This window comes from Apus apus, chromosome 14 (genome assembly GCF_020740795.1).
Source record: "Apus apus isolate bApuApu2 chromosome 14, bApuApu2.pri.cur, whole genome shotgun sequence".
Lineage (NCBI taxonomy): Eukaryota > Metazoa > Chordata > Aves > Apodiformes > Apodidae > Apus > Apus apus.
The window spans coordinates 2,259,291-2,271,028 of record NC_067295.1 but is presented as its reverse complement, the minus strand read 5'-3'; the positions used below and the strand labels follow the sequence as shown (position 1 = coordinate 2,271,028).

At 49.0% G+C, this 11,738-nt stretch overlaps 1 protein-coding gene across 1 annotated transcript; it reads right to left on the bottom strand.

The window, feature by feature from the left end:
• Positions 1–10,292: 10,292 nt before the first annotated feature.
• Positions 10,293–11,226, bottom strand: LOC127390622 (voltage-dependent T-type calcium channel subunit alpha-1H-like). The gene is made up of 2 exons (XM_051632448.1): positions 10,903–11,226; positions 10,293–10,637 (listed from the first exon to the last, which is right to left on the bottom strand). The coding sequence occupies exon 2, from the start codon at positions 10,620–10,622 to the stop codon at positions 10,293–10,295; it is 330 nt and encodes a 109-aa protein (XP_051488408.1). The 5' UTR covers positions 10,623–10,637; positions 10,903–11,226.
• Positions 11,227–11,738: the final 512 nt, after the last annotated feature.

Below are 11,738 nucleotides of genomic sequence, written 5' to 3'. Positions count from 1 at the left end.
TGGTAGAGCCATGCCTCAGGACCCGGCTGCAAAATGACGTGAGAACTTACCCTGCACTCACTTTGTGCCTTGGTAAGAGATTTAAGAGGCTGTGGTGGTCAATCAAGCCCTTCATGACCCTCTCCATGTAAAACACACATGATTCAGTGTCAAGTGCATTTTTACTGTTGCTTATAAACCCCTGTGAGGTCGAGGTTTATGCTGGAGGGGCCGGGAGACCCATGCCAGAGGTTGTGACTGTAACAAAAGTGTTTCCAGCCCTGGTGCATGCTTGAAATTGCAGCAACAATATTCAGAATCTCCAATAAAGAGAAAGAACTGATCTACATCTGGAACAGAATCCCTTTCTGCTCTTCCACTACCAGCATTGACAGAGATGAAATTTAAATCCTTAGCAGGAGGTGAGGTGAAGGAAATCCCAGCATATTTACAGATGTAGCATTTACCAGTGCCCTTGGGAAAGGATACATATGTCTTTTCTTGAGAGCCTATTTAACAGGACACTAACCTTCCTAAAGTTTGCTTCCCATCACTGGCACCCATCCATCTGCCCATGCTCAGAAGCCCAAATACATTAAGTATCGGCCTAGAGAAAAAAAAGATTCAGGAGAAATAGGTGACATTTCATATTTTTTCCCCTCTTACTCAAGAGTTGCTCTGTACAGTTCAATTCTCCAGGCTACAAAATTCAATAAGCCATCATGTTCCAATTGCTACCAGCTGCCTGGTCCCTGCCATGCCAAAGTAGTTCAGATTTAACAACAAAATTGCAAGGTAGGTTATATTATTATAGGCTCCACACAAACATACTTTCAAAAGGGCCTGGTCATAAGGGATGGGGGATACACAGCATGTTTGGGGCTAAATCCTGCTCCTGGACCCATCAGCTTAGCTGACACTGAAGTTACTTGACCTGGAATATGTGGCTGAAAAATAAGGCCTCAGTCACTTTTCCAAACCCTAACTGATGGTTCCCTACAATCCTCCATTGGTAGAAGCCCGAAGGCAATGACAGAGATCTCATGGATTCACTATTTCTTTCACTCCAGGACTTCAATCAGCATCTCTAAGTCCAACAGCATCCCTGTGGACAAAGCCAACCAAGGAATAAACTTACTTCCTATCGACCTCCACAAGGAAGGCTTTCCTGTCTTTGCAAACAAGAAATGAAGTCCATTCCACTAGAAACAACAGGACACAGATATAAAAGCATCCAGGTATGAAGTATGCACACACAAATATTGCATTTCTGTGTTTCTCTGCTTTCTCCTCAGATCTGCCCAAATCCTCAGCCTGAAGGATTTCTATTTGTGGTTCCAAAAACCAGGGTTTGCTTTGTCTTCTAGTGAGCTATTCATCCTTTCCTCTCTGTCATCCCCAGTGAAGAAGATGTCAGTTCACCCTTGCTCTCCTTAAACACATCAAGCAGCAGCCTGGGCTGCAGCTCCTCAGAGACAAGAACAGATCTCTGAGCAGGTACCCACGTACCAAGCACAAATCTCAGAGGGTTTAATCGCACAAGAGGAAAATCAAAACAAAAGCACAGGTAGAGAGGAGTGATAGAGGTGGAAGGGTTTGGGTACACCCAGGGGATTCTCCCACCGAAACGTCCCTGTTTTTGACATTCATCTGACATTCCAGCTCATAGGGTTCTCCAGCCTTCTGGAACATCACAGATGTCCCAAACACCCCACACCATAACCTGTGGTTTACTTTCTGCAGCAAGATGTACCAGAATGTTAGACATTCAGGCAAATCCTCTTCCTACTTTGCAGCACAAGGATGGAGGCAAGGGGCCAGGAGCTGCCATGCAGCTTGAAACTCCCCTCTGGATGAACCATGGTCACAAATAGATGTACACACATAGAAAGTCATCTTATTTCTCTGGATGGCTTTTGGGGGCACTGCTTCTGAGCTGAATTGCAAGATACTGGCAGCATTGTGAAGGCACACAATTTCCATCTGTCAATTGAAACGGGCAAAATTAGATCTCGAAGTGGCACATTTAGTCCCTTGCCAAACCAGCCTGCCTGGTACAGTGCTCAGAACAGATTTTTATTAAAGGAAAGAAAGAAGAAAATTGTCTTTTACAGCTGCATCTTGTCACCGCCCCCCCCCCCCCCCTTCACTCCCAGCCCAGCCAGCCAGCTCCAGAGTGACCGCTCTGATATTTCCCTGTGGCAGGAGGCTGGGGAGAGCCCTGGAAGCCCTGCACAGAGCTCATCAGCCTCTAATTCACTTCCAGTTTGTCTCCATGCAGGTTGATAACTCCTAATTGCTGGTGTAGCAATACAGTGCATACTCTGATGATTGTAAGTTGGTCCAAGTTATCTTAGAACTATTAGGAGAGATCATGTAATAACTTCCTTCCTATCCCAGGCAGCTAAATATTCACTTAAAAGTGTATCTTAAAATCACAAGGTTGCTACAGAAGCTGGATTAATGGATTGGACACAAACACCAGATGCTACCTTAAGAATTAAGGGCTAAATCTGAGCTCAAGTTCTCTTAAAACATCTGTGTAAATAGAGGTAACATATTTCTTGCATGAGATTTAGCATTGGTGGCAAAGGTTGCTGCTGCACAGGTCAGATGCCCAAATGGGTTGAATTCCCATTGTGATAAAAGTAAAACACACCTGTGTGGAGTTCAGGTTGTACCTCTGGGACAATCCTGATTTACGCCAGCATAAGGAAATGAGAGACTACAAACCACTTGCATAATCCAGTGGAAAACTAATCGGAGCTCTGTAAGTAGGCAGCTCAATGCTTCTTGTCTGCTGAAGCAATTTTGAAAACAACCAAAACCAACAAAAAACCCCAACACCAGACAAACACAGAGAAAAACATGATTCAGAGTTCATTCACTGCAAACTAATGTGATCCTGGCTGCTCTAATGGAGTTACTCCAAACATGTCATTTAGACAGAGCACGGCAGATAGAGCTGAGGTTGAGCTCAGCCCAAGGGATGTGGCTGCCCAGCCCTAGGGGAGCCAACCTGAGCCCCAAACCACCACAGAACTAAAGCAAGGAAAAGGAAGGCTTCAACTCAACAAGAATACACCTAAAACTACTTTTGTTTTTAAAATAAAACTCACTAAAATACAATGAAGCCTCTTCAAGACAGCTGTACAATATAGAAAATATACCCAGCTTGGAGTTACGCTGCGTAAAATTCATCTGCAACATGAAGAAGAAGAAATTAGCTACAGGCTCTGATCTTCTGCTCCCATTAATCAGCACAGCTTAACTCGTGTGATGTGCTGCTTTATGTTTCTAAGGGATTTGCCATCTAGACATTCTGGGAAAAAAAAATAAAAATACATATGGACTCAATACATAAACCAAACTTGTAAACAAACTGCAAATTGAAACTGCGTTTATTCATTCCCACCAAATTTGAGAGGTGAGAAATCTGAAGGCAATTGGAAAAACTTCACAAAGTGGAGCCTGGGATGCATCTTGTAAATGCCATGAAAAGTAGCAAATTAGTTGCTCTGTAAGGTTATAAATTACAAGCTGAATATAACAAGTAAATTGTAGATATTTCACAGAGATTACCAGTAGTCTTTAGTAAAATCTGATGCAACAAGTTAGAGTCTCTCAGTTTCTCACTGGAGGGGAAGATCCAGTACAGAACAATTTTTTTAAAATTAGTAGAAAAGGAAAAGCACACACAGACACCCTAAAATAATTTCCATTACTATCTTTGGTGAAACTAGACATTTAGTAAATTTGGATATACAGATGCAGAGAGGTTTAACTCTGAATCTACTAGCTTTTGTAGCAATAAAAGCACTAACTAGGTTAAAGGATGAGGAAGAACTAGGCAGGCACTTTTTTTTCTAAGTGCATTTGTGAATCAAACCTGCTCAGAGATCCCTGCTGCAATCCTGACTTGGGACAACACTGAGATAAATCCCTAAAACTGAGGAGCTGCACACTCAGCTTGGAATTCCAGCACAAATGGAGCAAGGCCAGGGGTGAGCAGCAGAGTCAGTCTCACCAGCACAGGGGAAAGATCAGAACTGGGGCTGAGGAGGCCTTAAATATGATTCTATTTACTGAAGACCACATTTCATCAAAGTCAAAGATCGAATTTAATTTTCATTATTTATACTTCTGATTTACTTTGTACATTTTGCTCAGATGGGCGTTTTTTCATTATTATTATTATTACAAGTCAACTTCATTCCATCAACGTCACATTTCCACCCTTCAGCACCAGCACTGGGACTTTTTTTATGCTTTCCCTACACTCCCACCCCTGAACACATACAGGTGTTACCCTACACCATCAGCACGTGCTGCAAAGACCCACAGCAAAACCTCATCTGCTTTGAAAGTATTATTGAAATGAGCTTTCCAACCCCTTTTTTTTCTGTTGTTGCAAAAGTCATTTTGAAAACAGGAGGCAAACACCAACTAAAACCTGCTTGAGCTTGCAGAGAGCTTCACACCTTGCTCTGAGCAACCAGCCACCCCCTGCCCACACTGACATGTTTCCCAAATGTCCCAAACTCCAGACACATGGGACAAGGGCTTCCAACGCTGATCCATACTCCCGAGTTTGACTAGAAGGCAGGAATAGCAGGCATTTCACAGCTACCAGTAGTACTTAAGGAATTTAAGGTGCAACCTAGAGGTGGGAGATTCTGGGTTTTGGTGCCAGGGACCACAAGAAGCCAACAAAGATAATTTCTGTTGGCATTCAAGAAGAAACTCAGCACTAAACTGTTGATGAGACGTACCGAGCCAGCACAGAACGCTGAAATGAAAGGAGCTAAACCACATGTGGACAACATATTTTTAGATGAGTTACAATTTACACGACTTTTCTGCCTTCTCTCTCCTAATTGCTTGTCACTCAGCGGGAGATGCTGCTGGGTGCACAGCACCTGCGCCTCTCGCCAGATCCTGTGGGCGTCGTGGGTGCTCAGCAGCTCCTAAGATGAGGCCAGAAATACATTTAGTCGCTAACGGGTTTTTCCACAGCACACTCAATATTTTAACTGCAATATTTATATTTGGAGATGACAAATTATGATTCGGTCAAACCCTCCCATTGCACTCGTCAGGATAGAGCCTGAATAAGAACAGACTAAAAGCAAAGCCTTTCTGATAAAGCTCCTCAGATCTGATAGACGCTTATTGTAGAGCACTCAAATGAAGTTAAACAAACTGATGGGAACCCAGACCCGGTCACTTATATCCACACCTCCATGTGCTTCAGTCTAAGCCCCCAAATCACAAACTGCAACATCCTCATGGACACAGCAGCCAGAACACATCAATTGTGCAATGAGGAACGAAGGGAACTGCAAGCCTTGTGTCACAGAACAATTTATAACACTGTCGGGCTAACAGCTTAGCCCAGTATGGAGAACAGGAAGATGGAGTGAGGGCCAGAGCATTAGAAACAGAGCAGAATCATACACCATCCTGCATGAAATGCGTTTTTTCACCATCCAAGTATACTTATAGACACCTATCCTGAGGAATGCCTGGAAACAACACACAGAATGTTACTGTGGATGTTAGGTCTGCCCCAAAGTGCTGGTGAGGGCAACTTAATTGTCAGAAAAAGCACTTCAGAAAAAAAAAAAAAAAGATAAAATTTAAAAAAATAAAACCCAATTTGATGCAAGCAGAGACTCTACCCAGCATGAGCAAGGAGCAAAGTCCCACAGAAATCAGCTGGCACCAACAAGGTCTGTAGCCACTTGAGAAAATAAATCAAGGGAAGGCTTTTTCTGACTAAGGCCCAAGAATTCAACCTCTAATGAATCACTGCATGCTTTTATGAATCACTAAAAAACCAGCAAAGTTGCTCAAACCTTATCAGAGATGTGCTGCCAGGCTGACCCTGGGCGCCAGGATGGGGAGCAGGTTCAGTTGTTGCTGCACATTACATCCCAGGTTACAGCTCCTTTTTCCAGCCAGCCCTCCAGTAAAACCCTTCTTGGGGATGCAGGGTGGTGGTGAGGGACACAAAGTCAGCACCCCTCCCAACCCCTCTGCCTTGAACCACACCAACTGTCAACTGCCATCCCAGCCCAGTGCTGGGTTACACGAGCATGAAGCAACAAGGGCCAGGAGCCACGACCAAAAATCCCCCTCAGGGTGCAGGGACATCTCAGGATTGAAAAAAAGGTGACTCAACTGCTTATTGAACAAAATAATATCTTAAGGAAAACACCCAGCTGGATACAGGCATAGCTCTGTGTTTTCTTAGAGCCATCAGTTACCAGCAGCACTTTGGAAGAGCCAGGGAAGGACCTCACAGGATCCCAAAAACCCAAATCCTGCTCTATAGCACCCAACGTGCACACCAACTACACAAAGTCCCACCCACAGACCTCTATAAATAAATCCATGTAGGAGATACAGGACTGAAGAAATCAGTAAGATTGCTTCCAATTATATATCTTGTTCAAAAAAGGCAAATTAAAAGTAAATCAGTAATATCAGAGGGAAAACACAATACAACTTGACAGTGAAAATTCAATTCCAGCTACTGCCCATATCACAAGAACTATATTCAGGTTGTTTATTTGCTCTAAATTGTCAGGTACAAGTGACTTACTGATTGAATTTGGGTTTGGACATAACACTGGAGCTTGGAAGGAGACTCCCAAGCTGAAGCCATCACTTAGGAAAGCTGAAGACCGACATGACACAGCAAACAGCTCAACAAAGTTAACCACAAAAATCAGACCCAGAGCCAGTCCCATTGCTTTCTGCTCTTGTGATTAAACTTCAGTGGAAGTAACTCTGGTTGTTGCTCCCACACGTGAAAAATCAGCTCCTTGCAGATCTCTTGCTTGTTGTTGTTTGAGACTTCAGAAGTTTGGTGTTTTTTCGCTTCAGAAGTTTGTTGGTTTTGACTCCACATGTTTGCTGTTTTTATTACTACAAACCCATACAAATGGAGGGGTGGGGAGAGATTTTTTCCAGGTTGGTCTTAACATTCCCAAAGGCAGCACAGCTATTAAAAACACCAACGTGCATCTACTGCATCTGCCCCTTCCCCTATTTCCCCCCCCCTCCCGACGTGCAGCCCTGGGGAGGATGCGTGTCTCTGGCAAGGCAGGCTCCCAGCCCCGTAAGCTGATCCCCATCCCACCTGTCCCCCTGAGAACCAGGCAACAGCTTTTTTTAGCTATTTCTAAGCCTGGCAGTAACACCCTCTGCTTAAGCTTCAGAGGCAAATCATGCTTTGGGCCCAGCTGTGGAGAATTTCCACCTGCTCCAGGCCACAGGTCTGAGCTGTCTCTGCTACCAACAAATATTGGGAGCATCTGGGTGGCCTTTGTGGTTCAGAAGACCTGGCCTGACAAGGGTTTGCTGCAAGCTCCACAGGAGACAAACTCGAGGGCACTCCCCAAAATGTGGAGGCATTTGTTTTTTGGATGCTGGTGGCACTCAGGCCCATGGTACAAATGGTAAAGAGTGGTGGGATGCAGCAATCCACCTCTGCCAAGAGCATCTCACAGGTCCACCCCCAAGAGGCAACAGGGACCTGCCAACAATGAGACCCCGGATGGGACACCCTTGCCTTTCAAGGCATGCTGGAGAGATGGACAACTCCAGGGGTAACTGTGCACAAGTTTGGGAGCTGAAACACCATAGGAGAGATACAGAGATGCATTCCCACACCAGAAAACACCTGATGAGCACAGGGAGAAGAGGAATGTGGGCGCTGGGGAACATGAAGCAAGACTTTACCCTTTTCCCTGCCCCAATAAACCCAAAAAACAGCATAGGACAACTTCTCAGAAAGGAAAAGGACCACTGAAGGCGAGAAGGTGCTTTTCAAAAGGTGTTAGAGCTCCCCAGGTGAGTGACCACCTCAGTCAAGCTTTCTGAGGTGGTTTTTATGAGACTTCACCATCACATCCCTTCCTTCTCTAACAGAGGAAGATTTTAACACAAATGTAAAGCTCATTGTTGTGGTTTATGGATCTGGGTGGGCAGGAAGAGTCACCAAAACTGCACAACCAGCCAGAAACCGTCTTTGTGTTGTCACCTCTTTCAGTTACTTTTCCCCCAGGACAGACTCTCAGGGAATCTCAGCCCTTATTGCCCTGATCTGCCCACACTCCTCCTCGAGCTATCTCCCTGTCTAGCTGCTCTCCAAATGTCCCAGTCCTGGTGGCACTTGTCCACAAGCTTCCAAGCCTCCAGCTGCCTGCAGCCCAATACACACCCAGCACCACACCAGCTCTGAGCAAGATGCACATCTCCTCACTTCAAGGAGCTTTGCTAAGCAGCTTCAGAAATCACAACCACCAGCAACACGAGTGCTCTCCCCAAGAAACTGCAGAGTTGACACCAAGGGATTATTCTCCCAACAATGCGTGGGGCTGCTGGAGACTGGAAGAAGGCTGAAAAAAATCCCAGCAAGGAGCTTGTCCCTACTGCTTTGTTCTGCTACAGCCCAAACATACCAGCTCTGACAGCAATAATGCTACAGCATGGGGCTTACGTGGTTTTATTGAATTTCTGCTTCACTATGAACCAACTGTCACAATTTCCATCTAATATCATGTCAGATGGGTAAGTTTTGGAAAGGAACTCACCCCCTGTGAATTGTTTTGGAGAGGTGCTGAAAAGCAACATAAAAGCAGAGCCTCACACCAGCAGGAGCACACCTGAACCCTCTCCCTACACAAACCTCCCTCGCTCGGTGCTGGTGCTGCTTTGTTTTCCTCCCGCTGCAGGTTAGCTTGGCAGTGGCACCAGCTTTGGGAATGCTGATCCTAGAGCATCATCTGGGAGAGCAAGACCCCTGTTGCAAGCCAGTACCCCACCAAAGCCAGAGGAGAAGGCTTCCCCTTCCGCACTGCCCCCAAAGTTTTGAAACACAATAACCTGCTTCAAAGGGAAGAGATCTGCCTCAGCTCACTCTCGGCTGGAAGAGGAACACAATGCTCTCCTCAAGCCCTGCGAGGACTGGGTCCATCACATTTTTTGTCATAGAACCATCACTTACATTTATTATTTATACAGCTAAAGCATCACTGTGGAGATCAACTCCTTGTTTACTTCTCCCTTCCATCCACACGCATCAACGAGTCCCGTTCCCCTCTCGCAACCATGTAAAGCAGAAATATCTTTGCAAAAGTCAATAAACCCAATTTAAATGAGAGGAGACCCAAGGCTGTAAAATTATGTGGGTTTTCCCTCCAAGTATTTCTACTAACAACAGACCCAGGCAGCATTCTGGGGAGGACTGTGCAATTCCTCCCAACAGCACTCGGCTTGGGAGTGTTGCTGAGGAAAACAGTGATCTCAGATGCACACGGGTCTCTTTGGTTAACTGAAGCAAGATCAATAATAACCGTATTAATAAATAATGCTTTTAATAGTGGTGGGAGGATATAGGCAGCAAATTGCAGGTAGGTATTAGGCATAGGTAAAAGCATTAATTATCAGCACAATGTAAACGCTCTGAGCTGACGTGTAGAGCAAAGCTAAAAGCTCACTTTCTGAAGACTGTCAAAGACACACTGACAACTCCCTGCTCACACACAAGCATTTCGGGTAAAATTCAATATTCTGGATGTCACAACTGAGAGGAACACGCTGTTGCGTTGGGTTGTTTTTGTTTTTCATGTAACACTATTAAACCGGATAAAAGACATAGGGAAGACTTAAAGGCTCGACTGTCCTCCTCCTTCCCCACCTCAAGTTGCAGAAGAACAAAAGCAAAAGGGAGTTTTCAGGACAGGAGGTGAGCAAGGCATGTGCCTTTCCCAAGCCAACTCCAACCAGCTCCACGTCTCTGCGAGGAGAAACCGCACACGCACCCCGAGCGCCCTTATATAAACAACCAGAGGGTCAGAGCCAGTTTCACATCTCCCACCGAAACAAAAAGAAATACGAAGTTGTCTTCTAAACTTCTTTCCACACCCTACAGAGAGAGAGTGAAGTTGGGGGGGTTCTTCCCTCTGTGGGTCCTGGGGGGCTGTGGCTCAGCAGGACCTTGTCCTGCTGCCCGGCTCCCGCACTGGACTGCGGGTGCAGCTGGAGGGGACTCCTCCCGCCTGACACCAGCGGGATGAGCATGGGGGGAACGTGCTCCCCACTTGTCCCGCTCCTGCAAAGCTCCACATCCCCCTCCCCGAGCTTGGGGACCGGGACAGCACAGAGAAGGGGTGACTTGAGACCCCGAAGGTGTCGTGGCATCCTCGTGCGCTGGAGGGAGCCGTGACCCCCAGGATGCAGAGCACGGGTAGGGTGCTCCGGACAAAGGGGGGGGTTCCCAGCTCCAGGCACAGGGGGAACTCTCAGGGGGGTTTCAGAACAGCCCGGGGAACGTAGTGTCCCTCGGGGAAAGGATATGGGTTACAGACCAGCCTGAGGCACCAGCTGCGCGGGCGGGTGGTTTGCTTGAGGCAGAAGAAGGCGGTGGGTGCCAGCGCCGGGTAAGGCACCTGCTCCTCCTCCTCCTCGGAGGCCAGGTCGGGCGGCGGGTCGCGGTCGGGGGAGCTGCCGGGGCAGGAGCCAGAGCCCGCATCCTCCGGCGGCTGCTCCGGGGGGCGGCGGGGCGGCGCGGCGATGGGCACCCGCACCTCGGCCGGGCGCGGCAGCGGCTCTCGGCTCTCGCCATCAGTCATGGTAGCGGCCGGGACCTGCAGGGCAAGGGCAGGGGGTCAGGGGCGGCCGGGTCCCCCCGCCCGTGGGGACCCCCTGGGCAGCAGCGCCCACCTGGCCCCGCCGCTCCAGCTACAACAAAGGAGGCGCTGGGGGTCGAGCCGCCTCCCGGGCGCGGCCGCTCCCGCCCCCCCGGGGAAGCCCGGTCTCCCCCAGCGTGCCCCCACCTCTCGGCTTTTCCCTTTTTTTATTTGCAGGGAAGAAAAATTGATGGAGGGAGTGGGGGGGAAAGGGGAGTCCTACCTTAGTTTGGCGGAGCGCGCTGTCCCCAGGAGCATAGCCGTGCCTTCCAGTTCACATGGGACCAGGCAGCAAGCGGGGCGATGGATCTCCCGCACCCCCCCGCAGCACACCCCACCACCGCTCCGGAAATCCAGCGGGAATGGGGGTAAGGGGGGGCTGAGGCTCGGCGTGCGGCAACCGCCCGCCGGGATGGAGGAGGAGAAGGAGGAGGAGAAGGAAGAAGAGGAGGAGGAGGAGGAGGAGAGGTGGCGGCGAGGGCGGGGGCCCTTCCCGAGGCGAGCGGAGCCTCTCCCGCTGGTAATTCCAAGGGGGGAGCCGGCAGCTCCGCAGCCGCTTTTGCAAAGCTTCGCCCGTGCTTAACAGGAAACTTCGGATTTACCGGGGGAGGAGGGAGAGGAGAGGGGAGGAGAGAAGCGGGGGCGGAGGGGGCTGGGAGCCCGGCGGGGCAGGGCGGGGGCGGGCGGCCGGGAGGAGCCGGGGTAGCCCCGGGGGGTGGGAGGGGGCTGCCCGTGTGCCCCCCAGTCCCGGTCACGCTGCCGAGTCGCCCCCCCACCCCGCCCCGGCTTTGTTCAGACTCCGGGCGATGCGTGGGGAAGGGCAGGTCGCCAGGGCCCTCTCGGGAGCCACCCTCACGAGTGGGGCGGAAAAGGGAAGGATGTGGACACCCCCCCACATCCCTAAGGCAGGGAGAAAGGACTTCGCGAAGGCAGTGGATGGGCGGGGGGTGGGACACCGCGTGTGTCCCCCGTTCCCTGCCGCGGGGGATGCGCGGCTCCACCTCCGCCGGCCGCGCACCCCCAAAGGGGGGGATGCAGCCCCTTTCCCCCCCTATTCCC

What these genes read in the sequence shown, in the direction of transcription:
- LOC127390622 (XM_051632448.1), bottom strand. Translation starts at nt 10,622, where the DNA reads ATGACTGATGGCGAGAGCCGAGAGCCGCTGCCGCGCCCGGCCGAGGTG.